At 47.9% G+C, this 24,995-nt stretch overlaps 1 protein-coding gene and 1 long non-coding RNA gene across 7 annotated transcripts in view; one reads left to right on the plus strand and one right to left on the minus strand.

Moving 5' to 3' along the window:
• Abtb3 (ankyrin repeat and BTB domain containing 3) overlaps window positions 1-19,559 on the plus strand; it is a 262,741-nt gene extending 243,182 nt beyond the window's left edge. For all 5 annotated transcript variants that reach the window (XM_020183367.2, XM_020183366.2, XM_074084305.1 and 2 more), the window contains 6 exons: window positions 2,079-2,184; window positions 5,002-5,104; window positions 7,061-7,142; window positions 11,508-11,576; window positions 13,555-13,668; window positions 17,418-19,559. In XM_020183367.2, the coding sequence (XP_020038956.1) occupies window positions 2,079-2,184; window positions 5,002-5,104; window positions 7,061-7,142; window positions 11,508-11,576; window positions 13,555-13,668; window positions 17,418-17,627 (684 nt within the window). In that variant the 3' untranslated portion in view covers window positions 17,628-19,559. The remainder of the gene's footprint in view (window positions 1-2,078; window positions 2,185-5,001; window positions 5,105-7,060; window positions 7,143-11,507; window positions 11,577-13,554; window positions 13,669-17,417) is intronic.
• LOC141425829 (uncharacterized) overlaps window positions 1-24,995 on the minus strand; it is a 43,858-nt gene that overhangs the window by 7,035 nt on the left and 11,828 nt on the right. For both annotated transcript variants that reach the window (XR_012450980.1, XR_012450979.1), the window contains 3 exons: window positions 19,487-19,581; window positions 17,143-17,792; window positions 6,888-7,102 (listed from right to left, as the gene is read on the minus strand). This is a non-coding gene — a long non-coding RNA (uncharacterized lncRNA). The remainder of the gene's footprint in view (window positions 1-6,887; window positions 7,103-17,142; window positions 17,793-19,486; window positions 19,582-24,995) is intronic.

Consider the following 24,995-nt stretch of genomic DNA (forward strand, 5'->3'; position numbering starts at 1 on the left):
TCCGTTGCCTTTAGTGTCTGGTTTATGCCATTTTGTTATAGCAGCCCAAATAGACTGGACAGTAGTTTTCATCACCCCTGCAAGTAGGAACTTGTATGGTAATCCCAGGGACATGCAGTCCTCTTGGGGCCATCCCCTGCCTCCCACACAGGACTGTGCATGGGAGCAGCCTGCAGAGCATGTTAAAATGTGGGTGCTGCTCCAGCAGGCCTGGAATTACAGTGTGCCCTTCTCATGGGCTCCCAAGCAATGCTGCAGCTGCCCTATGAGCACACTGTAAGTGACGTGGCTTTAGCCCAAAACCCAGATGAAACCCCAGAGGGAATCGCAGTATGTAAAACCTGTGATTCTCAGACTTAAGGAACCATCAATAGCACCAGAAGATGTGTGAACACATAGCCCTGGGGTTTCTGAGTCAGAAGGGCAGGGGTGAGACCTGAGGGCTTACATTCCTAATAAGCTCCAGGTGCCACTAATGCTGCTAGTCAGGGGACCACACTTTGAGAACTGCTGCATTCTCAGCCATGAGGCTGCCTATCACTGAATGAATGCTAAGGGACCATTTTGTGATATGTAGAACCGTTTTGTGAAAGTAAGAAGTACAGTCCCTTTTTCCATCCACTCTAATGACACCCCTGGGAATCCAGGTGTCTGAGATGACATTGTGCCTTCTTCAATTGATCCACTTTAATTAGAGGGCTTGGATTTTGTTTTCACATACTGAGCTGCCTCCTTCTATCATGAAGCACAACAAATTAAGTTTTAAAATAACTTGAATCTCTGACCAAAGATGGCCCCAAACCCACCTTTTAAAAACCAAAATAATAGTTTGTATTTTTATCACAAAAGCAATACTCATTTGTTGTAGAAAATATAATGAAAAAACTCATAATCTCACCCAAAGGTAACTGCTCCATTCTGAGACCTTTTTAGGGTTTTATTTCCAAAAAGACATGGTACAAACTGTGTTGTATCCTGCTTTTCTTACTTAACAGATGATTGCATTAGCTTTCTATTGCTGTAGCAAAATACCCAAGATAATCAACTTAAAAGAGTAAAGGTGTATTTTGGTTCCCTGGTTTGGAGGTTTCAGTCTGTGGTCAATTGATCCCATTGTTTTAGGTTCTGTGGTGAGGCAGCACTTGATGGTAGGAGCAGGTAACAGAGAAACTGCCTGCTTCATGACAGCTGGGAGGCAGAAAGAGAGCAGGAGAGTCCAAGATCCCATAATCCCCCTTAAGGCTTACCCTTGATGATTGACCTAAGACCTCCCACTAGGTCCCAGTTCATAAAGGTCCCACCACCTCCCAACAGGACCATAAGCTAGGTACCAAGCCTTCAGCATCTGGACCCTTGGGGGACCCACTTACCTGAGCTACAGCAGTTATATACATTTTTCTAACCCCCTGCTGCACCTTCATTTCTACTCTCTCTGCCCAATAAAAAGCAGCAGAGAGCTGTGAGTTTGTACCATGTCTTGCCTTCTGCACACCTGCAGGAGGGAAATGAACAGAAGTGGCCTCAAAATGGAACTCCCTCTGTCTTGAGGGTAAGGATCACAGAACTGTCTCCCACACCTGTTTTTTTGTAGGGGAGAGTGAGAAGTGATTCAACTGATTACCCCCAGACCCAGAATCCAATTCATAAGAAAGCTCACTCACCCACATTTGTCTTGTGAGTGGAGTTCAATCCTGGAGCCCAAAGGCTTCCTGCTGCTCTTTGCAGAACAATTAGTGGCTTCCAGAATTGGAGATGATTGATAAAGGTGGATTTAGGATTCTGTTCCGTGAGTTGCAAAAACCTGCTTTCTGATGGTCAGTAGATGGTTAGGGCGAGACAGAAAATTTTCCTTATGAATATCTCAAGCGTTCAGCAGCCAGTCTACCAGAAAGACAGTGGACGCACAGTACAGGTACATCCAGGGCTGGCCAGGACAAATAGGATGTGAACCCTCCAGGGGGACCTGCAGTAAATGTGTGGGTTCCTCCTGCCTGGGGGAGGGACACACTCCAATGGTGACAGCTTGGCTGAGGCCACCCCCAGTCCCCAACACTCCAGCGCTTCTTTTTCCTCCACAGAACGAAGTGATCAGCCAGCAGCTGTGTGTGATCTTCACGCACTGCTACGGGCCCTACCCCATCCCCAAGCTGACCGAGATCAAGAGGAAGCAGACCTCGCGCTTGGGTGAGTGGCTCCCCAGGGCCTGCCAGCTGCTGCTGGTGATGTAGGGGGCGGTGGGCAAAAGAGATAGGCAAGCCAGACTGGCGGAGAGCAGAAGAGCCCTCTTATTAGGTGGTAAGTCTCTTTGGAGAACATGCCTTCGGAATGTGGACAGGGAGACTGGCCAGTGCCCTGCAGCTGAACCAAGGGGACTTTCTCCCTTGGTCACAGGCAGTGGGTACTACTCAGGCCCCCTGGTCCATCCATATCCCATGCACCAAATTCTGATAAAAGCACATTGCAGGTCTTCCTGCAAACTCTCCCCTCTGAGAGTGAAGGAGCAGAGGACAGTGACGTGTCATCTGTGTCCCTCTAATAGAAGTCTTTCTAAAGAACTAAGAAAAGAGGTGATCACACACACACACATCCATAAAAACAAGAGGGAGGACATAACTTAGCTCAGGAAGCCATGAGAGTAACAACAATCACTTCCTGTGCTCCTTGGACACCGCACTGAGCCCTCACCAGACCCGCACTTGACTTCCCCGATCTCAGGTAACTCCACATCCCAGGAGGCAAGCACTGTACCCCAGGTAATGGCTGAAGCATCAGCGCAGGCTGGAGCTGGTACTGAAGCCAGGTCCCTCCAAGGCCTGATTCCTCATTCTGCAGGGCTAGCTCCGGAGACTTGACAGAAACGCCTGTCCTTCAGGCGCCAGCCTCAGCCACAGGCTCCTGGAGAGGCTGCAGTGTCGGGAAAAGGCAGAGAAATGTCCCATGCTTTGAGGCTGGAAACCTGAGGCTGCTGTTGCCACAGCCTGTCCCTTGCTGCCTAGGGAGTTATAAAATATTAACAGTGAAGGATTCCTTTTCCTATAAAGGTCAGGAGGTCTCCTGCTTCCCATTTCCTTTCCCTTAAAGGTTAGGGAATATTTGAGAAATGGAACCACCATCACACCCTATCTTGCAGCAAAACCACTCATTTGCAAGGGATGAGCTACGCTTCGATTCATGAAAAGGCCGAGCTCGAGGTATTTGCAGTCCTGTCGTGAATAACGTGTGCATTTAAATGTGATGCAATTTTCTGCCAAAATGATAAACTTGGCAGCTGAGTCAAAGGTTATGTTACCTTTATGAGTATGCACATGAGAAAACAGAGATAACAAAGTCACAAGTATTTCTGCCTTGCAAAAAGCAAGTTGAGTTCGGTGCTGGTGGCTCGTGCCTGTAATCCTAGCTACTTGGGAGGCTGAGGATCAGCAGGATTGCAGTTTGAAACTAGCCCCAGCAAAAAATTCACAAGATCTCATCTCAACCAATAGCTAGGCACAGTGGCATGCACCTGTCATCCCAGCCACTTGGGAGGCTGAGATTGGGAGGATGATGGTTCCAGGCCAGCTCGGGCAAAAAAAGTACACAAGACCCCATCTCAATGGAAAAAAACTGAGTGTGATGATACTCTCCTGTCATCCCAGCTACTATGGGAAGCATACAATAGGATGACCAAAGTCAAAGACAGCCTGGGCAAAAAGTGAGACCCTTCCTCCAAAATAATCAGAGGAAAAATGGCTGGTGTAGAGCACCTGCCTAGCAAGTGCATAGCTCTGAGTTCAAACCCCAGTACAGAAAGAAAGAGAGAGGAAAGAAAAGGAAGGAAGGAAGGACGGAAGGATGGAAGGAAGGGAGGGAGGGAAGGAAGGAGGGAGGGAGGAAGGAAGGAAAGAAAGAAAGAAAGAAGGAAGGAAACAGGTGTTGATTAAAATAGTTCAGGGCAACAAATTGCAAAGACCAAGTGAATGAACAGATGTTAGAGACGGAGGGTCGCCCTCCCAAAGTGGCAGCAAAGTCAGATGTCTGGGTGCCTTAGACACCTCGTTAGAGTGAACATTTTCAAGGACTGCATCAATGGCATAGCATAAACACTGCTTCCTGTAGCCACAGAGAGAAGGGGATGCTTTTGTCTGAATTTGCTCCCATTTCTTTCACCAGCAATGAAAATCACAGGCCAAGCCTTATAATTCCAAGGTTAGCAGTAAGAGAAAAGAAAGTAGACCTGAGAGACTCAGAGCTCACAATGCAAAAAAGCAAGGGCATCCAATAATAATTGATTAAATCCAAGGTCCCAGCCAAGGTTCATGCTGGGTGGGGACTGACCAGGACCTGGGGGTGGGGGTGGCAGATACCCTAACAACACAGAAGTTGGCACCCACGTGGCTAAAATGACAGGCAAATGGGAGGGTCCTCATGTTTGATGAGACAGCCCTTGACTCTGAATGCCCAAGTTCAAACCCTGGCCTGGACAAGTCACTGTAACCTCTGAGTGCCTCATTTTCCACTGGGGATCATGTGGCCCCTACCAGCTTGCACGGGGCCTGGCATGGCGTGGGATGAGACTCAGTACATACACATTGGTTCAGTCACCTTTGTGATCATGAGAGATGATGGCTCCTTTGTCACTGACTCTGAAAAAGAAGGACTTGAATTTCAAATCACCTGGAACACAGTGGCGAGGGGACAGCTCTTCTAAACAACATCCATCAGGTGGGGGACAGGACTGAGCCCTGAGAAGCAGGAGCGAGGGGGATTAGCATCTCTGTACACTGTAGCAGGGTCACTTTTAACACCTCCAAGCATGGAGAAGAGTGACTTTAACCATGTGTGAGCGGTGAGCATTTCCTGTGCCGAGCTGTGTGGGGGAGATTTGTGAGTCCCCTGATGTGTCCCGTCCTGTTTGGTCCCCATCTCACCAATGAGTAATGGACCGCCAGGTCTCCCTGCCTGCTGCCATCTGCACCTTCACCCTCTTCCCACTAAAACCACCCTTTCCCCTTCCTGTTCTAGATCCTCATTTTCTTAACAACAAAGACATGTCTGACGTTACCTTTCTGGTGGAGGGAAGACCATTTTATGCTCACAAAGTGCTGTTATTTACAGCCTCTCCAAGGTATGTACCATCAGACCTGCAAGGGGCTGAATTATTGCTATTATTGCTAGATTACGGCTTTTTTGAAGTTCAATGTTTGGGGTGTTTCACTGTAGTGGCAGAGTATCTTCTCAAAATCAAGGACTCCAGAGTACAGGGTATTCCTTTGTGTAGTCTAGAGCGAGGCACCCTTTTTTGTGGACAGGGAGAGAGAGCCTTCATCAGAAGCAGAGCTTTGTAAGCAGAAAATCGATTGAATTTCGGCTCCTTTAGCCAGGTGCCCCTTGTGTAGTGAACAACCTGAGATCTCTTACATGGCAGCCTGGAGAGGCCCACTCCCCAAGTGTCAGGGAACAGCCTTTGGCATAAGCCACCAAAATACATAGGTTCCGAACTTCGTTGTCTCTAATGGCAAAAACAGATGATAGCATCATGTAGAAATACAAGGAAGAAATTGCTCAGCCTCCCTGCTGGCTCTGTGGCTGCCCTGGCTCCTCCTCTCAATTTGCATGAGATTGATTTGCTTGGGATTGATTTGCATGAGATTGTCCAGTACCTGAGCAGGGAGCAGTGAAGCTGGACAGAGGAGAGAGGATGCTGGCATAAGGAGGAGGCAGGCCACCAGGAGGGGAGCAGAGAGTGCCTGAGCCTGGCAAGGACGCTGGGAACACAGGCTCAGAAGCCCTTTCTGGGAGTTTGTTCAGGGAATGTGGGACCGGTGCCCCTGATTTCTCAGAAGCACCTGGCATCTCTAGTGCCCCCCAAAACCAAATACATACCCCAGATGTCTGCTTTGCAACCACAAGAAAAACTCATGGGTCTTGGTTGTGACACCACAGACAAGCTGGGTCAATATTGTACCAAAGCCAGGTGTGGTGGCACAGGTCTGTAATCCCAGCTACTTAGGAGGCAGAAATAGAGAGAATGCACTTTGAGGCCAGCCTAGGCAAAAAATTAGTGAGACCCCATCTCAACCAAGAAGCCAGGCATGATGGTGCATGACTGTCATTCCAGCTATGTGGGAGGCAGAGGTAGGAAGATCGTGGTCTGAGGCTATCACTGGTCAAGGGCACATAAGACCTTATCTGAAAAATAACTAAAGCAAAAAGGGCTGGGGGTGTGGCTCAAGTGGTAGAGCAGCTGCCTGGCAAGCATGAGGCTCTGGGTTCAATCCCTGGAATCTCCAAAATAAGTAAGTAAATAAATAATCGTGTACCAATGTCACTAAGTTTCAACAAAGGTACCATGGCCAGGAAAAAGGTCAGCCTTGGGGGAAGCTGCAGAGAGGGGAAACAGGACCTCTCTACACTCTCTTTGCACCTCTTCTGTAAATTTATTACTATTTCAAAATGAAAAGGTTGTAAAAAAAAAAAAGAGAGAGAGTGAGTTTAGCTTCCTTCCAAAGGTTCTGAGTGCTCGTGTATTCCGCCAATAGGGCATCTACCCTGGGAAAGTGATAATTTAGCTGGGCACCGTAGGGAGAGGCTCAGGGAGTGGGCAAGAGGGGATTAAATGTCCCCAATAAGTCATGTCCCTGCAGACAGCCCTGCCGTGGAGAGACAGAAGCCACAGGGGCCTCTGCCCTCATAGGAGCAGAGCCTGTGTGGCAGGAAGGAGGGAGTGTCCAACAGTTTCCTGGGCATCAGGGACAGCCAGGGCCCACACTCAGGAAAGGCACTAGGAAGAAGGTGGCTCTGTGATGGTGCCCAGAAGTGGACAGTGTTATAAAGCACATCCATTCTCTTCTGGTCACCAGTTTGAGAAAAGTTGTAATAGTCAACAGTTTTTAGCTTTAGAGTCTTACCTTATGATTTGATTCTAGAAAAACCTGGTAGGGTTTAAGTGAAGAATCTCATGGCTATGTCCTTGTTGTGCTTCCAAGTCAGGAGTACAGGGATTTCCATCACTCGGAGAGCTGGGGTTTTGAGAGCGGTGGAGGTGTGTGAGTCTTTCACCTCCCTTGTGTGTCTCCTTCAGGTTCAAAGCACTCCTCTCCAGCAAGCCTACCAATGACAGCACCTGCATAGAGATAGGTTACGTGAAGTACCCCATCTTCCAGGTGAGTCCTGGGTGACTTGGAACTCTGAAGTGGGCACAGGGCACAAGTGGCTGCCTCTGATCCTCAGCCTGGGGACTAGCCACCACTTTGTTCTGAAATACCCTCTCTGAATAGGAATCACGACAAAGAAGAATAGCTCCCACTTTCTGAGCACTGGCTGCATGTCAGACTGGGAGGGAGCCCTTGGTCCGTGGCCTCAGCTGCACAGTGGAACCATCTGGGGACTTTTGAAAATCCCCTGGAATGAGAAAGGACCGCAGACGCATTAAGTCATAACCTCAGGGCAGGGATGGGGGGGAGCAGCATGGGTATTTGGAGGTCTCCACCCCTCCAGTCTTCCAGACTGCAGCCAAGGTGAAAAACCAGGCTCTAAGTTACAGTAGCATTTGCATCCTAGCAGGTATCAGATCCCCGGGGACAGGTAAGATGCACATTAAAATGCAAGATGTGTGTTCAGTGCATATTCAGGGCCAGCCCCCAGAGCTCGCTTCTGTAGACGTGAGAATTTCCATTTCTAACAAGAACCCTGGGGAAGACTGATGCTGCCGGCCTGGGGTCTCCACTCTGAGCACCGCTGATGCCCATTGTGTGACTGGATCCTTCCAACTGCCCTGCTGGGAGCTCTTAGAAGGAAGAAGCTGGGCTCTGTAGCCTGAGGGCTTGACAACATGGTAAAGTCTGTAACCTCAGCTATTCAGGTGGCAGGCCAGAGGCCAGCCCCAGGAAAGTTAAGGAGACCCTATCTCAACAATAAAACACTAAAGCACAGGTAAAATATCAAAGCAAAATCCCACTGAGCAATGAACGGACACTAAAACAATGAAAGGCAGCAATGTAAAATGGGTCATGTTAAGAGGAGGGCACTAGTTGGAGGGGGAGGGTAAATGAAGAGGGTAAAGGAGGGTGAACATGGTTGAGGAACTTTCTATGCTTGTATGAATATAGAGCTCTAAAACCTGTCAAAGTCATTTCAAAGAAAGAGTAGGAAAAAAGAGGGAGATTAATGGAGGGGGATGAACCAAACCAGGCTGCAAAATACATATGTATATATGGAAATGTCACAATGAAACTTCCTGTTTAAAAAAAATACAAAGAAAAGAGCTGGGGCTGTGGCGTAAGTGGTAGAGCTGTCCTGGGTTCAATCCCTAGTAAAGCATTAAAAAAATAAAATAAAATTGCCAGGCCCAGTGGTTCAAGCCTAACTACTCAGGAGGCAGGACCCCAATCTCAACCAGTAGCTGATCAAGGTGGTACCCACCTGTCATCCCCACCTGTGCAGAGAAGCACAAATAAGATCACAGTCCAAGCCACCCAGGGCATCAAGCGAGACCCTATCTCAAAAATACCCCACACAAAAGGCCTGGCAGAGTGTCTCAAGTGGTAGAGCGTCTGCCTAGCATGCACAGAGCCCTGAGTTCAAATCCCTATACCACAAAAAAAAAAAAAGTTGAGTGGCTTAAGTTTCCACAGCTGCTTCTAACAGAGCTGAGGTTCAAACAAGGCTGGTTTCCTTCACTTCCCCCTTCTGTGGGGCACTCGGGCCCTCCCTAAAGTCACTTAGCCTTGGAGAAAGACTTATGATGGCCCATTAGCATCTGAAGCACCCGAGCTGGAGGCAGAAACATTTGTGCGGCCCCAACACAGTGCTTGAGAAGAGGCCCTTGGACAATTAAACGTGGGGCTGATGGGGGGAAGAGGGGGGGGCTGTAATAAGAACTTGGCTTTAATAGGCTCTCGGTAAATATTAGCCAAGAGGACTTGCTGAATGAAACTGTGGAAAGGCTGGCCTTGGAGGAGTCCCCGGGCCCGTAATTGCTTTTGACTGGGGAAGGTTTCCTGGCCACATTAGCCTCAAGTTCCTGGAATGGGAAAGAAGATTTAACATACCCTAAGGACTTGTCCATATGCCCGCCCCTTCCCCATAAAAGAAGAAAAGACTCATTTGTGGCTTGAAAAAGGCCAAGGAAGGCTGAATCCGACCCACAAGGAGGCTCCCAGGGGTCTGTGTGCATCACTTCCGTGCCGGCTGAAGAATTTTACCAAATGAGGCTGCATCAGGTTTCCTTCCCCAAGACTATTTAACATCACACGCAGGGGAGAGCAGGACGCCACTGAGGCTGCACCTGGAGCTGGGGCCTCCGCGGGCTGTGGACACTATTGAGTCCCTGCTTCATGTGACTTGGCAGCCGCCAAGAAAAACAGCTCCATCAACAGGCCCTCCCGCCTAATAAAGGCGCATTTTACCCACTTGCAGAAAACACTTGTGCTGGCAGAGTCTAGAAGTGGCCTGGGACAGCCCAACTTAAGTTCCATCAGCCCCAGGATCTCCTCCACCGAGGAGTAAGTCCATGGCTCAACCTTAAATAAGTGAGAGAGCGTGATCGGAGAGCGCTTTGCAAGTGGAGAGCCTGTCGGAGGCAGATATTACTGTGGCTGTCCTTATTATTATTGGTTTGGCCTTTATAACAGAGAGGAGCTAGGGGAATAAATTTGATTTTAATTACTAGCCCAGCATTTGCTGACGGGGTATTTAATATGCTTATGGCCCAGCAGCATAGGAGAAGGGAGAGCAAACAATGCAGCTATTTGACAAGGCCTTGGCTGCCACCACTCTGTGATACTAGTCACAAAAACCCAAAATTAGTGCAGGAGAGATGGAAACACAGAAGATGGAGGGGAGGGCTCCCTTTATACTTAAATGCATGTGGCACCTTGTGCTGGCTGTGTACCAGGCACTGTTCTAGGCGATGGATATAGCGATGGGTTAGATATTGGTGCACTGCCCCCGCCCCAGGCAGTGCAGTGGTAGGAAAGGTGCTGCCTGGCACCAGGCAGGGTGGGGAGCTTCCCAGTGCAGTGGTCACAGAGGACAGGGTGGAGCTCACAAGGTAGAGAGGGAAAGGTATGGGCTGGGAGACCAGGAATGTTTAGATAAAGGCAAGGGTAGGGTGTGGTCAGAACATAAAAGGCCCATCCCCTCAGGAGGAGGTGTCTATGAAATGTACAGAATATGTTGCTCCATGATGGTTGTCAGGGCTGTCAGGTGCAGGAGATGAAGTGACTGCTAATTGATAGTTCTTTGGGTGGGGATTTTAAAAAGTATTCCAAAATTCTATTGTGGTAGTGGTTGTATGGCATTGTGAATCTGCTAAAAAACCACTGCATCTGTACACTTTTAAGCAGGACCTTGTGGTATGTGAATATATCTCAGTAAAGCTGAGAACAATGTTTTCTAAACAGACAAAAAATAGATTGAGAAAATTGCAGTCTCCAGTGGCCTGGTGAAAAAGGGGCAGTATGAGCTCAAAGCAGGTGGAACATGAGGTGTTAGCATTTATTGAGCACTTGCCTGGTGCAGACCCACGCTGGGCCTATTCGATGTGGTAATTCATCTGGGCCTCACTGTAACTCCACAAGATGGACAGTATCGTGCTCACTTTATAGATGATGGAACAGAGGCACACAGAGTCTAACTTAATTGAGGTCACCCAGCTTTTCAGCAGCAGATCCACATCAGGAACTGAGGCAGATCACCTCCAGGGTCCTGCCTGGAGCCACTCTCCTGTGTTGGGCACAGACTATCAGACATGAAGTGACAGGAGAGGACGGCCCAGACCAAGCTCCTCATTTACAAGTGCCCAACCATGGGGAGTAACCAGAGGGCACATTGTGTGAGCCAAAATGCCTTGGAGCCAGGCAGGGGAAGCTAGTTTGTCAGGCTGACAGGTGGAAGACAATAGGAAATGGAGGAGACTGGGGCAAAATGGGAACCATATGTAGCAGGCGGAATTGAAACTCCGCTGTCATGGGCGGTGGTGATACTGGATATAGACACGTCTGTCAGCCTCATCCCATTCGAGAGATACTTATTTGCAAAACTCTGCAAGTTTGCATGCTATTGGGGCATCAGGAGTCACATGACAAATGACAGCCTGGCTTGGACCGGTCTCCCTGCCTTCTGTGAACATGGAAACCTTGTCCCCCAATGCCTTTGCCTTGGATCCTGTCAGGTTGTAATCAAGAACTTGTTTCACAGAATGGCTGTCTGGGACTTCAAGAGGTTTCAGAGTGGGCTGTGTTTCCAGGACAGTTCTGCATAGCAGGCTGTCTTGGCCTGACAGGAGGGAGGTGAGTGGACTCCCCACCACTTACAGGTGGGGAAACCCTGAGGCCAGAGTTCAGGTTGTTTGATTTGGCCCTGGGGTAAAACCAGAGCAAAGGACCAGAAACCACAGGGAGCTAATTGCAGGAAATGTTCCTGTATGATGGTAGGAATGACAGTCTACAGGAGAGTGGCGTGACCACTTCCCAAGAGTGTGTGGTGTGTGACTAAGGCTCTACTCACTGTGTTCTCTCTCCTTCCAGCTAGTCATGCAGTATCTGTACTATGGAGGCCCAGAGTCACTTCTCATTAAAAACAATGAGATCATGGAGGTAAGGAAGCCCCAGTCATTGGCTGTCCCCACTCCCCTAGGGTGAGTGGCAGCTCTATAAACTCAGTCACAGTCCCCCTGGTAGCTCTGAGAGACTCGTGCAGGGTTTCCTTTAGGTGGAAGCCTGGGCTGGTGGTGCTGCCCAATTCTGCAATCTTCCCAGACCCCATGATCCTCTCTGATTCTGCGGTCCTCTCTGACACCATGGTCCTCCAAAACAGGGTGGGCTTCTCCAAGAGACCCTTCCCCTAGGAGGCTGGTGGCACCAGGCACACTCAGCAGAACTCCATCTTAACTGGCTTGGGGTAGAAAGCTCACTGAGAAGTCGGGGCAGCACCTGCGCTAATGGAGCTGTACCGTGAGAAAATGTCCTGGCTGACTTCCTCTTCCCGTGGTTGGCAAAAGAATGACATCCACTAAGCTCTCCTCCAATCACTGCGCTGCTCATTCTCCCGGGATGCAGAAGTGAGCAGATCACCTCCTGTTCCTGTCCATGGCCCCCACTCAGCCTGTCCCAGCCACCCTCATGCAGAGACCTGTGTTCTGCCACCTTCATCCAAAGATCCCCCTGCTCCTTTCCAGAAGTGGGCTGCTAAGCAGTTTCCCTAATCAGAGCTGGGAGCTTAGAACCAGAAGCCAAGCTTACTGCAGTGAAAGACCCCACCCCTTTAGATGGCTGAGTCCGGGGAGCTCGGTCACTGTTCAGGAGGAGGCCTGTACAAATAATTCAAACACAGACTCCAGACCAGGCAGGCCATGTCCAGGCTCTGACACTTCTGAGCTGTGTGACCTTGGATAGGTTATTTGATCTCTCTGAACCCCCATTTTCTTCCCTGTAAAATACAGTACCTACCTCATTAGGTTTTTGAGAGGATTTTCAAAGTGTCCATTTACAAGGTACTTAGCAGAGTGCTGGCCCACAGTGAATGCCGTTGGCTCTGTAGTCACCAAATGGCCCATTTGTCCTATCTGCTTACTCTCCTTGCTCCCTCCCAACCCTCCCAGACACACACAGTGACTTGTCTCTGTGAGTCCTCCCCGCTAATATTTTTCTTCCAGCCCAGAACCAAGTGACAGGCTGAGGGCACAAGCACTTTTATAAACATTTAAAGTTTTTACTTTAAAATAGTGAATTCTTTGTTTTATACATTTACTGGCTTATGATAAAGGATTTAGACAAACAGCCAGATGAAGTCCATAGGAAAGATCCAGAAGGGCTTAAGCCTGGGAGGGCCTTGTCCCTGTGGAGTTCGGGACACCATCCTCTCACACAGGATATTGTGGCCCGCCCAGAATCCTCCGTGCCCCCTCTCTGAGGGATTTTATGGAGGCGAATGCAAGTGCATTTAAGTCACACAGCTCATCCAAGGGCCTTGTAATAAAGTGGATGCCGTGACCCCACCCCCTCCAGGCCTTTGGAATTCCGGCATTTGGTCTACTTCTCCTGCCCAGAACATGTCACTCTCAGCACACAGCTGTGAGCACTGAGCTCAGGCCAGGACCCTGCAGTGCTCCAAAGAGACAAAGTGTACCACCCTCCTGGACTTGAGGGAGGCAGGTGTGGCATCACATCTGGCATGGGAAGGAGGACAGGAAGGAACATGTGCTGAGATGGGGTGGCCTGGGAGGCTCCTCTGGGAGTGACATTTAAGTAGAGACCTGGACACCAGAGGGAGGGAGTCACGTTGATATCCTTCTTGCTAAATAATTTCTGAACATCATTTCAGGCATTTTGGGTTACCCTTTGCTATATTAGATATGAATAGAGTCCACTTTGCCCCACCCCTGCTTTCCCATCTGTCACTAGACTTTGCTCCTCTGGTGCCACCTTTGCTCTTGCAAGTAACATCTCACATATTTACTTCTTGCCCCTCACAGGACACCTGTGCAAGGTGGTTTTTCTCACCCGCACGATTCCATGTGGCCGCTCCCTTTTCTTCCACCGCCTGCCTCTAACCAGTTCTTCCCTATGGTTTCAGCTCCTGTCTGCAGCTAAGTTTTTCCAGCTGGAGGCTCTGCAGAGACACTGTGAGATTATCTGTGCAAAGAGCATCAATACCGACAACTGTGTGGACATTTACAACCATGCCAAGGTGAGCGTCCCCTTGACTAGAAGGTTCTAGATCAGTGGTTCTCGAAGTGTGGTCTCCAGCCTAGCAGCAGCAGGGAACTTGGACATTTTCTGGCCACACTCCAGATCTACTGAACTAGAAATGGGGTGAGAGGGTGAGGCAGGGGTTGTCCAGCCACCTCTGACTTCACAAGTCACCCACTTAATTCTGATACACAGAAGACAAGTTAACTTACTTAAGATCACACAGCCAGTACTGAGAATTTTTCTTTATGGAAAAATATCCATAATACAGAGTTCACCACCTTTAATATTTTAAGTGTATAGTTTCATGATAATAAGAATATTATGGAAGCAAGCCAGGCTCCCATAATCCTAGCTACTTAAGAGGCAGAGACCAGGAAGACTAAGGTTTGAGGCTAGCCTGGGCAAAAAGTTTGGGACCACCATCTCAAATAATAGCTGGGCACAGTGGTGTGCACCTGTCATCCCATCATCCCAGCATACATGGGAAGTCTAAAATAGGAGGATTGTGGTCCTGACCAGCCTGGGCAAAAAGCAAGACTCTATCTCCAAAGTTAGCAGAGAGAAATGGGCTAGAGGAGTGGCTCAAGTAGAAGAGCACCTGCCTAGCAAGTATGAGGCCCTAAGTTCAAACCCCAGTACCTCCAGAAAAACAGAACATGCACATTCTGTACAACCATGAGCACCACTCCCTTCCAGAACTTCTCCATCTCCCCAAAGTAAAGCTCTGTACCTTTAAACGCCTGTTCCCCATGCTCCTCTCCCCACCCACTGGCAGCCACCATTCTACTTCTGGTCTCTATGAATTTTACTGCTCTAGGGACCTCATGTAAGTAGAAGCACATAACATTTGTCCTTTAGTGACTGGCTTATTTCCCTCAGCATAATATGCTCAAGATTCATCCACATATCAGAATTTCCTTCCTTTTAAGGCTGAATTAGTAGTCCATTACACATTCCTTTCCATACACGTACATGTGTATGTGCCATTTTTGTCTGTTTATTCATTTGTCAGTGGACACATGGGTTGCTTCCACCTTTTGGCTACTGTGACTAACACTGCTCTGAGCAGGGGTATAAATATCTGTTCAAGTCCCTGCTTTCTATTCTTTGGGGTGAACACCAGAAGTGTAATACTAAGATTTGAACCCAGATTTGTCACACACCAAAGCACAGATTCTTAACCCTGTGTTTACTCTCTATCCTAATAAATGAGGAGCTGCCTCTACTGCCTCAGCTTCTCTTGAATAAGCTGCCAGTGGGTGGGGAGAGGAGCGTGGAGAACAGGCGTTTAAAGGTGCAGAGCTTCACTTTGGGGAGATGGAGAAGTTCTGGAAGGGAGTGGTACTTTTTCAGTAAGTGAAAAAGTACAGCCTACTTCACACACACACACACACACACACACACACACACACACACACAAGGTGTTCTCAAGAAAGTCTTTTTTGAGACAGTCTCACTATATAGCTCAGACTAACCTCAAACTCTTAATTCTTCTGCCTCTACCTCCCCAAATGCTGTAATTCCAGGTGTGTACCATCATGCCCACAAAGCAAATTTTTTTCATCTTAATTACTTTGCAGAAGAGCATCTAGAAAGAATGCTCTCTCCCCCAGAAAGAGAGCCAGACTAGCCTGTGGTCCTACAACCTCCCTTGGCCTTGGTCATTCAAATTGATCTGGAAGCTGGGCGCCAGTGGCTCACAGCTATAATCTTAGCTACGCAGGAAACAGAGATTAGAAGGATCACAGTTCGAAGTCAGCCAGGGCAAATAGTTTGTGAGACTCTATCTCAAAAACCCTACCACAAAAGTGGGAGTGGGGGACAGGGACAGAGTGCTGGTGGAGTGGCCCTGAGTTCAAACCCCAGTACCATAAAAAAAAAAATTTTCCCTGGAAACCCAGCATCCACAAGTGGCTTCTCCATGGCCTGTCACCTTGGCAGTGAGTCCTATTATGACCCCTTGAATCTCTGTACCAGGCAGCGTCTGCAGCACAGCTCATTATTTAATAATGCAGCCAGGTACAATGTGAGCCCCACCTGGGAATACAGGCTTAGAACACCTGTGGCAGAGAACCTGTCTTTCTCCTCCTTCATTTTGAGTCTTTGCAGCCAGGGTTTAGGCTTTTACAGACACCAGCCTCTGCCTCCCAGGTCACATCTGGGAGTATTTCCAGCATAAACATTTGCCCTTCATGATATCTGCATGAGGAACAGGCCACGACCAGCTATCTCTGCCCTTTCAGTACCTGCTTCCCTGTGTGATGGATGCTGTGGCCCCACTGATGACCACAAATCGTGGAGGTTCTATTGCGAGCAGATTGTCCTGAAAATTGAGGCTAGTTTAGTAAAAGAGGTGGAAAAGCAAGAAAGCAGCACTTAGTTTGGAACCTCAGGAAATGCAGGCATTTGAACGCTAATAGCCACGTTCCAAATGTCAGTCGACAGGGGCCTCAGCAACGTCAGCCTAAGAAGCTTCATGAAGTGCTTCTGACTGCTGGGATTTCACACGGATGAGAAACCCACCCACCAATGCACAGCTTAGCCATCTTTTTTCCCTAACAAAGCTATAGCCAGTTCTTCAGGCTTGAAAAAGGAGAACTTGCAGCTCCTGGTGGCCCTTTCAGGGTGTCTCTCTACTTGAGAAAAAGGATGAACTGGTTGCAGTAAGCTTAACTATGGAAAGAGCACAGGTTTAAGAACCAGGGATCCATTCCCTAGTATTTATTTACCCTTTTTTTTTTTTTTAATTTACTGGGACTACGTTCATCAGAACAAAATACAAAATTATCAAGTTTCAATTACCCTTGAAAAAAATTATAATCTAAGGTAAAGATCAGCAAATCTGTTCTGTAAAGAGCCAGAGAATTATTTCCAACTTTGTAGACCTTTGCTTTTATACCTACTTAATTCTGCCTCTGTAGTGCAGAACCAGCCATACATAATAAGGAAACAAATAGTGTGACTGTGTCCTAATAAAACTTTAGTTACAAAAACAAGTAGTGAGCCAGATTTGGCCCAGGGCCAACCTCTAGTCTAAGAGATTGGTTCAGTGACTAGTTGTGTGGAGATAGGCAAGTGGCTGGTATATAGTCACCCTTTAATTAATATTACCAATATAGTAATATTGGTACTATTTGTATTACAAATAGTACAAATGTAAGTATGCATCATGTTTATTCCACTTATATGAATATACAGAGTGGCACTCAGTCACAAAGCAGGAGTCAGGTGTGGTGGAGGGGCTTTCTCCATCCACAGAATCAGAGATAGGCAACTCTGAGCCTCAGTTTCCCCACCTACAGAATGAGGCTTTGTACTCTGACTCTAAGAGCAGAGTTCGAGTTGAAGGAATAAAAGCATTGCTAAGATCTCTCCCAGTTGCAGCACCCCGTGCCTCTATGTGAACATGTCTGTGATAAGAGGCCACTCACAGATAACACCCGCAGCCTCTTGGAGACCACAGAATTACCTTGTACACCGTGTCCCAAGTGGTATCCCTCTGGTCCACATCACTCATTCTGTAGCTTGGAAAATGGAGGCCCAGAGAAACAATTTGACTTGACCTTTGACAGGCCAGGGAGTAGAGGAATGTACTTTGGTCCTGTGATGGGAGATCTTCAAAGCCAAGAGATGGGGCAATGAAGGGTGGAGAGTCAGGGCCATTTCTGCAGCCAGTCCACCTGAGTCAGTTCCCCACCATTATCTCAGAAGCATAACCATCCTATCCTTCTCCACTGTCCCCAGTTCCTAGGAGTCACAGAGCTCTCTGCATACTGTGAAGGCTACTTTCTCAAAAACATGATGGTCCTCATCGAAAACGAGGCATTCAAGCAGCTTCTATATGACAAAAATGGTGAAGGAACGGGCCAGGATGTGCTCCAGGACTTACAGAGGACGTTGGCCATCAGGATTCAGTCCATCCACCTGTCATCTTCCAAAGGTTCCGTGGTATGAGACGTCCAGTGCTGGGAGTGCGTCCTGGAACCGTCCAGTTCCCCTGCTGCATTGGCCTCACACAAACGTACAAATTCCACCTGGCGTCTGTTTTAGGCTGGGTCAAGGAGCTGCCTCTACTGCCTCAGCTTCTCTTGAATAAGCAAACTTGGCTCCCACGTACTCCTGTTGAAGAACAAGGACATTTCGCTGATTAGATGGAAGCAGAGCCTGAATGTCAACACTGGGCAGTCAAGCCCACTCTGATGGAAAGTCCCCAGGTCCATGGACACCCACTGCTGGGAATCATTGTCAGTCCAATATTGGACTAAGACCTAAAGGTCCTCCGGTTCCCCGGCTGACAGCTGGAGAACTTAACCATACAGACCCTGAAGACCGTTACATGACACATGAATGACATGGCTACTGCTGAGCAGGTGTCAGCCACGGTAGCTAATTGGTGAGGCTCTTATCTATAATGAGGAAAAAATTTGGCCAATTTTTAGGGGTGGGAACTTTTTAAAATATTCATAATATAACAAAAACAGGGCAGTCTTGTAGTTGAAAATATATTTCTAAAAGCTTAACAGTTCATTTTCAACTAAATCGTGTTTAGGGATCTGTGTTTTGAGGTTCTTTTCTTCTTTTTTTTTAAAAAAAAAAAAAAAAAACCAGTAAGTCGCAGGTCCATACCGTGTAAACATGCATCCAACAACCTACTGATATTCTATACAAGGTGAAATAATCCTGCCTTAGTGATCATGGTTACACAAAAGAGGTGCACTGCCAATAATTATCTCTAATCCAATAGTTATAAACAGTCTGCATGCGAATTGTGTTTTGGGGGTGTGAATAAAGGCCCCCCATATGAAAATCATGCATTAAGCATGGGCCCGAACCTGTACAATGTTATGTTTGTGCTTCATTTTTTTGCCAAGGTGAAAACATTCCATCACTTCTTGGTAAAAGTCCATTTGGTGAAATGAACATATTCACTTCTTCTCCTAATTAGGAATGATCGTGGGATGCATTTAGAGAACGTGTTCATAGACGAGGCTAAGGGGGGGTGGGGGAGCACGTCAGAGAATTTACAGAGAACTCCAGAGTTTTCCCGGTATTCTTAGAAGATGTTAATAGTTTGTTACGAGCCAGAGACTATGACTATGTTAGATTATTTTTAAAGACAAAACATGTATGATAAGATGGAGACTTTGTGTATTCTGGGAGTGTACAGTATAGGGCTACCTATAATGAAAGTTTATATTGACAGGGTTCTGTTTGCTCTGCCATATATTAAATATATATAAATATATATATATATATATATATATATAAGCAAAAGAGATTGGTGAAGTGCCACAATATTCCAAATTACTTTTGAGTTGCGGCCTTTTTCTCTCGTCCTTTTATTTGAAACCTAGATACATGCAGTAAAAGCTAGGAGAATGACTTTCGCTCTTTGGGATGGCAGCGTTTGATGGATAAATCCATTTCCTAGCATGCTTTGGGAAGTTGCGCCAGACCCTAGATTCTAAAGAAGCTGCTGTCTCTCCCTGAGCCCCCATTTCGAGGAGGACCAGTGTCAAGTCCTGTTTCATGGGTGTGACCCACGCCACATCTGTCTGCAGCCGGCTCCTCAGTGACGATGATCCACAAAATCTGTCTTCCTTGTGGTCATCTGAAAACCTCCCCCAACCCCACCATTCAATGAGGAAGGAAAACAACTGCCTGAAGAGGGGCCAAGTCACAATCCCACAGCGAGTATACAGCGTGCCTGCCACCATGTCGTTAGAGACTCTGTGTGGATTCTCCTTTGACCTCTGCTGACTTCGCTGTGAATATCTAAGGCTCATCCAGGGCCTCCGGGCGTAGATTTGTACCTTGGCAACTCCCACGGGGGCTTGTTACAGTTTGGTGTGCATTCTCTGACATTAAAAGAAATGATTTTCCCAAGCTTTGCATCCTTTGTATGGCTCTGCAGAAAACACAGAGGGGAATGACATTAGACAGAACACATGTGCTCATGTGGGTGGCAGTGGGCAGGGGGCTTATGAAGCTCTAGTGGCCGGGATCTCCATACACCTCTGGGTGATGTCTTGCCGTGGATTTCCTCCCCATCGGGCAGAGTATCTGTTGCCTGCTGCAGGAACCTTGTCTATAAGGCTGGGTTCTGGCTGTCCCTTGTATGCTTTAGGGAGGGGTGGGGGATGAAGGAAGACAAGTCATCTTACATGATGTACACCCACCAAAGACCAGCACAGGTGCTCCTAGATGGGGACAGCATTCTTGGATGGGGACTGGGGGACAAGCAGCTCTGTTCTTGGGTACCATGATCACTAAAGTCAAACCAAGTCCCCAGCTGGTCTGTGCTGTCTCCTGCCCCAGTCTGGGCCCAACCGTGACTCATGTAGGGATGAATACCACTAGCTAATCCACAAGGCCTACCAGAAGGGAGAGGGAGGCCCTAAAGAGAAGACTGGACTAGTGAGAGCAGACAAAGAGCTGACCTCACTGCCTTCCCAGGATGGCTAGCGACTTGTTTCTTCTTTAAGAAGCAACCAAAGCAACCAAGTACCAGGGGCCAGAACTATAAGCCAGGCCAGGAAAATAGAAGGTTGATCTATTTCTGACTGTCCACACCCCCTGCATAGCCTCGGGCAAGCTGAGCAAGCCATTTGATTCATTCCTCTTAGCAAGAAGAAGTGAGCGCTACAGCATTTGTCATTTACTTGTCTGACAGGTAGGTCTGTCACTCAGACCTCTGCAAAACCTATACAAGTGCCCTCAGCCTCTGGGGTGGGGGTGGGGGGGCGGCGGGGGAGCCTGCTTGCCACGTTCTCCCCTCCACTACCTTTGCATCTGCAGAGGGACCCTAGAAGGATTGTGTCCCAGAATTAACACAAGGCACCGACTTGGCTGTGTACCCACTCCCAAGGTGACCTGTCTTCTATATTTGCCATACCTGACTATCCCCCATTCTCCTCAGAGGAGAATCCCACTCAAAATGGAAACCAGGTGTGAGTGTCCACCACGGATGCCCCGAGCAGCCACAGGAAGGAATTTTAGTCCCACAGGAGCGCAGGATTGGACAGAGGACCCCTGAGGGTTTTGTGGTTCTGGGTTCGCTCTGTGTTCTGTGATTCTGTTTTTGGATCTCACATTGCTTTTTCATGTAAAGCCCCAGGCAAAAAAGTGTTCTTCCAGCTGGGGGCTGCCTGTCAAAACCCTTCTGTTATACAGTGTTTTACTAACCCCAGGCTATGTGAATTTCTTGGGGAAATATATTTCACCAGCCCTGGGGCCTCTGTCTTCAAAATTCAGCACTCCATTCCTTCATCCATGCCTTGCACTTGCTACCCTGAATCACAGGTGAAGGTCACAGAAATATTCGCCTTACCCCACTTCTAAATCCCTTTCTTTTTTCTTTTTTTATTGTTGTGCTGGGGATACATTATTACATTTACAAAAGTTTTTACATTGTGTCATAGTTGAATTAACCCCCTCCATCATTCTCCTTTATCCCCCTCCCCTAACTCCCTTCTGATCAGCCCCACTTGGACACTCTCCTAGGATAGCAATCCTGTCCCAGATTCCTCCAACCACGGGTAGAAGAACTTCCCCTTTCCATCTGGTTCCACCCAAGACTAACTTCGAGACATTGGACAAGTTACTCATCTAGCTTGCATTTTCCACTTTTGAAAACTTGGATTTAATTAGACTCAGCTAAGAGGGTTGTTAGAAGGATTAAAGGAGGTGTTTTGTATGGTCCAGCACTGTAGGAGCAAAAAACAAGGCATTTCCAAGCTTCTGAGATTGAGCAGGAGGCAAAGAAGTTGACAATTCATACAAGAAAAGGAAGGTTAATGAGTTTGACCTTTGTTTCCAGAACATCCTGCATCAGTGGTTCCCATGACGGTTTGTGATTCTCCAGGGCTTTGCTTCTTATTCCAGGGGATGTGGGGAACCCCCCCTGCCAAACCAAGCTCACTTACATTTCTCTTTCCCCATACAGTAGTGCCTCAAAAAAGTCAGAAATCACGAAATAAGTTCAACTGGTTTTTCCTTTCTTATAAATATCTTTCCTAAATATTACAGTTGCATGGATTAGCTCTCCCAAATTCCTCGTCCACTTAGGGATGTTAGGCTCACATTTGTGGCTCATGACACGAGATTGCATGGGATGTGTCTAAGGTCCCTGGCCCCACAAACAGCCAAAGAAGGTCCCCACTCACCCCACCCACCACTTAGTCTACCTTGGGGACAGTGGCAATGTGGAAAGGGACAAGGTAGTGACAACTCCCCAAACGAATACCATTAGAGGTCAGCTCCAGAAGAACCCAGGATCGCGGTCCTCATCAGGTCAGCACTGTCCACATGTCCTTCCCTGCCACTTGAGCATCCCCCCACTGAGAACTGATGAAACTTCCTTCCAGCTCAGCCAATGCCTCGAATAAAGCAGCACGTGCCTTTGGACAGGGACTTGCGGAAGCTGGTGTGATCCTTTATTATTTATTTATTTATTTATTTTTAACCATCTTTAAAAATAACCCTGCAGATTTTGAACTTCCTGCATGGTGGGAAAAAAAAAAATAGAAGTCCTGCTCAGCAATCACACTGCACTTTAGCTCCCATTACTGATGAAGCAGTCAGATAACGAGTGCCCTGGAAAGGACACATCTCCAAGTTTAGCTCTGAAAATGAAAAGACAATCTGTCTGTGTGAATAGGCAATTAAAAGAGATGCCCTGATGTTGACAGTTCTCTGGCTGTTGCTCTGCAGAGTTAAGCCTCCAGTGAGTTCTGAGTTTTAATGCCATCTCAGATCTCAGAGATGAAATGCTGTGGGGAGAGGAAGCTGGCTGGTGTGATAGTGGGGCTCTGTGCAGGGCACCCAATCTCACCCCTGGTCTTGCTTCTGTCATCAGCTGCTTCGGTGACCTTGCCCAGGCCTCTTCCCCATCCTGGATCTGTTTCCTCAGCTCTGAAATGAGGGTCCTTCTCAGCTGACTTTCTGTAGGCCTGAACTGGGACACGACACATTCCCCTTACTGTGCTTGTACATTAGAACCTCATGGTAACACCATTTCGTGTGACAGAACATTCTGGATCACATCCAGGAGGACTTTATAAAAGGGACCTCAGTGAAGCAGGTGCCCAGGGGGAAACCAAATCCAATGCCAAAACCAGGAGGTTGAGGTTGGTACACATGTGTGCTTGGTTCTACGGCATCACATGTAGATTCATGTACATATCACCACAGTCACTGTTGTATCACTTCATGCTGCTCCTTCGAGCCACCCTCACCTCCAGGGACCCTATCCCTAATTCCTGGCAATCACTCAGCTGGTAGTCACTTCTATAATTTTGTTATCTCAAGAACATTATGTGAGGGCTGGCGGAGTGGCTTAAGTGGTAATATGCCTGCCCAACAAGCATGAGGCCCTGAGTTCAAGTCCCCCCCCAAAAAAATGTTATACAAGGTGGGCACTAGTGACTGACACCTGTAATACTAGCTACTTTGGAGGCTGAGAGCAAGAGGATCAAAGTTCCAGGCCAGCCCGGGCAAAAAAGTTTGGAAGACCCCATCACAACAGACAGGGAAGCTTAAAATAGAGCTATGACCAGGCTAGACTGAACAAAAGCAAGAGCCTCTCTCCAAAATAACCAGAGAAAAAAGGTTGGGGGCGTAACTCAAGAAGTAGGGCATCTGCCTAGCAAGTGCAAAGTCCTGAGTTCAAATCCAAGTACCACAAAAAGTGTTCTATAAGTGGAAACATGCAGCAAGTGGCCTTTCGAGAGTGCCTTTTTCTCACTCAGCCTAGTACTCTTGAGCTCCATCAAGGGTGTTGCATTTACCATGTTTGTCCCTTGTATTGATAAATAGTGTGCCCTCGTGTCCACCTCTCCCAACTCTCTCTCTCTCTCTCTCTCTCTCTCTCTCTCTCTCTCTCTGTCCCTCTCTCTCTCATTGCAGAATTGAGCCCAGGACCTTGCACACACTAGGCAAGCGCTCTACCACTGAGTCACATCCCTTTAGCCAAGTACACAAGCAAGTCAGGAAGCCAGCTGCAGGGCAGCTTGGCTCTGGCAGCTGGCTCTTGTCCTTACTCTCAGACAGCAGTTCTGCCTCCTGGCCTTGAGGATGGGTTCCTCATCCGGCAGCATATGTCACAGGAAGCACCTATAGGTAAGATTGCCCTGTGATGTTAGTCATTCCAACATCACAGGATCCCTGAGGTCCATGCTCCCACCTGGGCCGAGGGGGCTTTTGGTGCTGCACCCAGGGCAATCTGTGGCCGTCTGCCTGGAATGTCTGGCCTTTGTGGAGTGTGGTGCTTCTCAGACTGACTATGTACCAGAGCCCCGTGGTCCTGACTGAGCAGAGCTGGGTAGCACTTCAGGTTCAGCAAGCCTGAAGCATCCAGGCAACACAGACCATGGACCACACTGTGAATAGGGAAGGTAGAGTGTGGAGGTGAAAGAGTCAGCTCTGCTACCGGGCCAGCCTGTGGCTTGTGTCCTGTCACCTGGCCTTTCTGGGGTCCTAATCTGAGGGTTGTCATGGGCTTTGCTTTCTGACTCAGACAGGGAAAGTATTTTAGCAATACATCTGGGAAGGCCTTTGAGTTCCACTGTCCTAGCAGTCTGGATTAAGCCTAAGGGATTACACATTACCTGCTTCCTCCTCCACTTATTCCCTCCCTGCCCGGTTGGTCTACGTGAGATTTGTGATTTCACAGGTCCTTTGCCTCATTTTCCTTGAGAATCTGCCTCCCACTGTGGCACTAGGCACCCAGCCTCTCCTTCTATTTGTCACTTTCCTTTGTGGTGGGCAGCAGAAGGAAAGAAGATTCTTGCTGTTGTGAGAGTGTGTTGTGAAGCTGCTTTCTGACTCCCAAAGGCCCCCTGGGAGTGGAGGGACCCTCAGGAGGATCAGAAGGAACGAATCAGAGATGCTGCTCCTTCCCTCTTCACATCAAAATGCTTTGTGGTGAAGAGGGCAGTGAGGATATGGTTCAAAATGGCTGCTGGGTGACCTTCAGGCTTAGCTGTGTGCTGTGGAGCCCACAGCTGGTGGAGGAAAAGTAGTGGCAGGCTTTATCTATCATGGCTCATTATTTACTTTCCTTGTCAAGGGAATGACTGCATTTTCAGCACTTCAAAGGAATCGCTGTCACACATTAAAGACTGTGTTTAATGAGGGGAGAAAGCTTGGAGACAGCTTCCCATTGAACAGGTAATAAGTACACACAGTCTGTTTTTCTAGAAATTCCTTGGAACTCAAAGAATCTCTGCCCCTAAAATGGAGGGTTTCAGTTGACCCATGAGTTTAGAGTCAACTGTGTGATGTGGTTTCTTAGAAGAGTTAATTTAGGTATGGGCTACATTA

Source organism: Castor canadensis, chromosome 8 (genome assembly GCF_047511655.1).
Source record: "Castor canadensis chromosome 8, mCasCan1.hap1v2, whole genome shotgun sequence".
Lineage (NCBI taxonomy): Eukaryota > Metazoa > Chordata > Mammalia > Rodentia > Castoridae > Castor > Castor canadensis.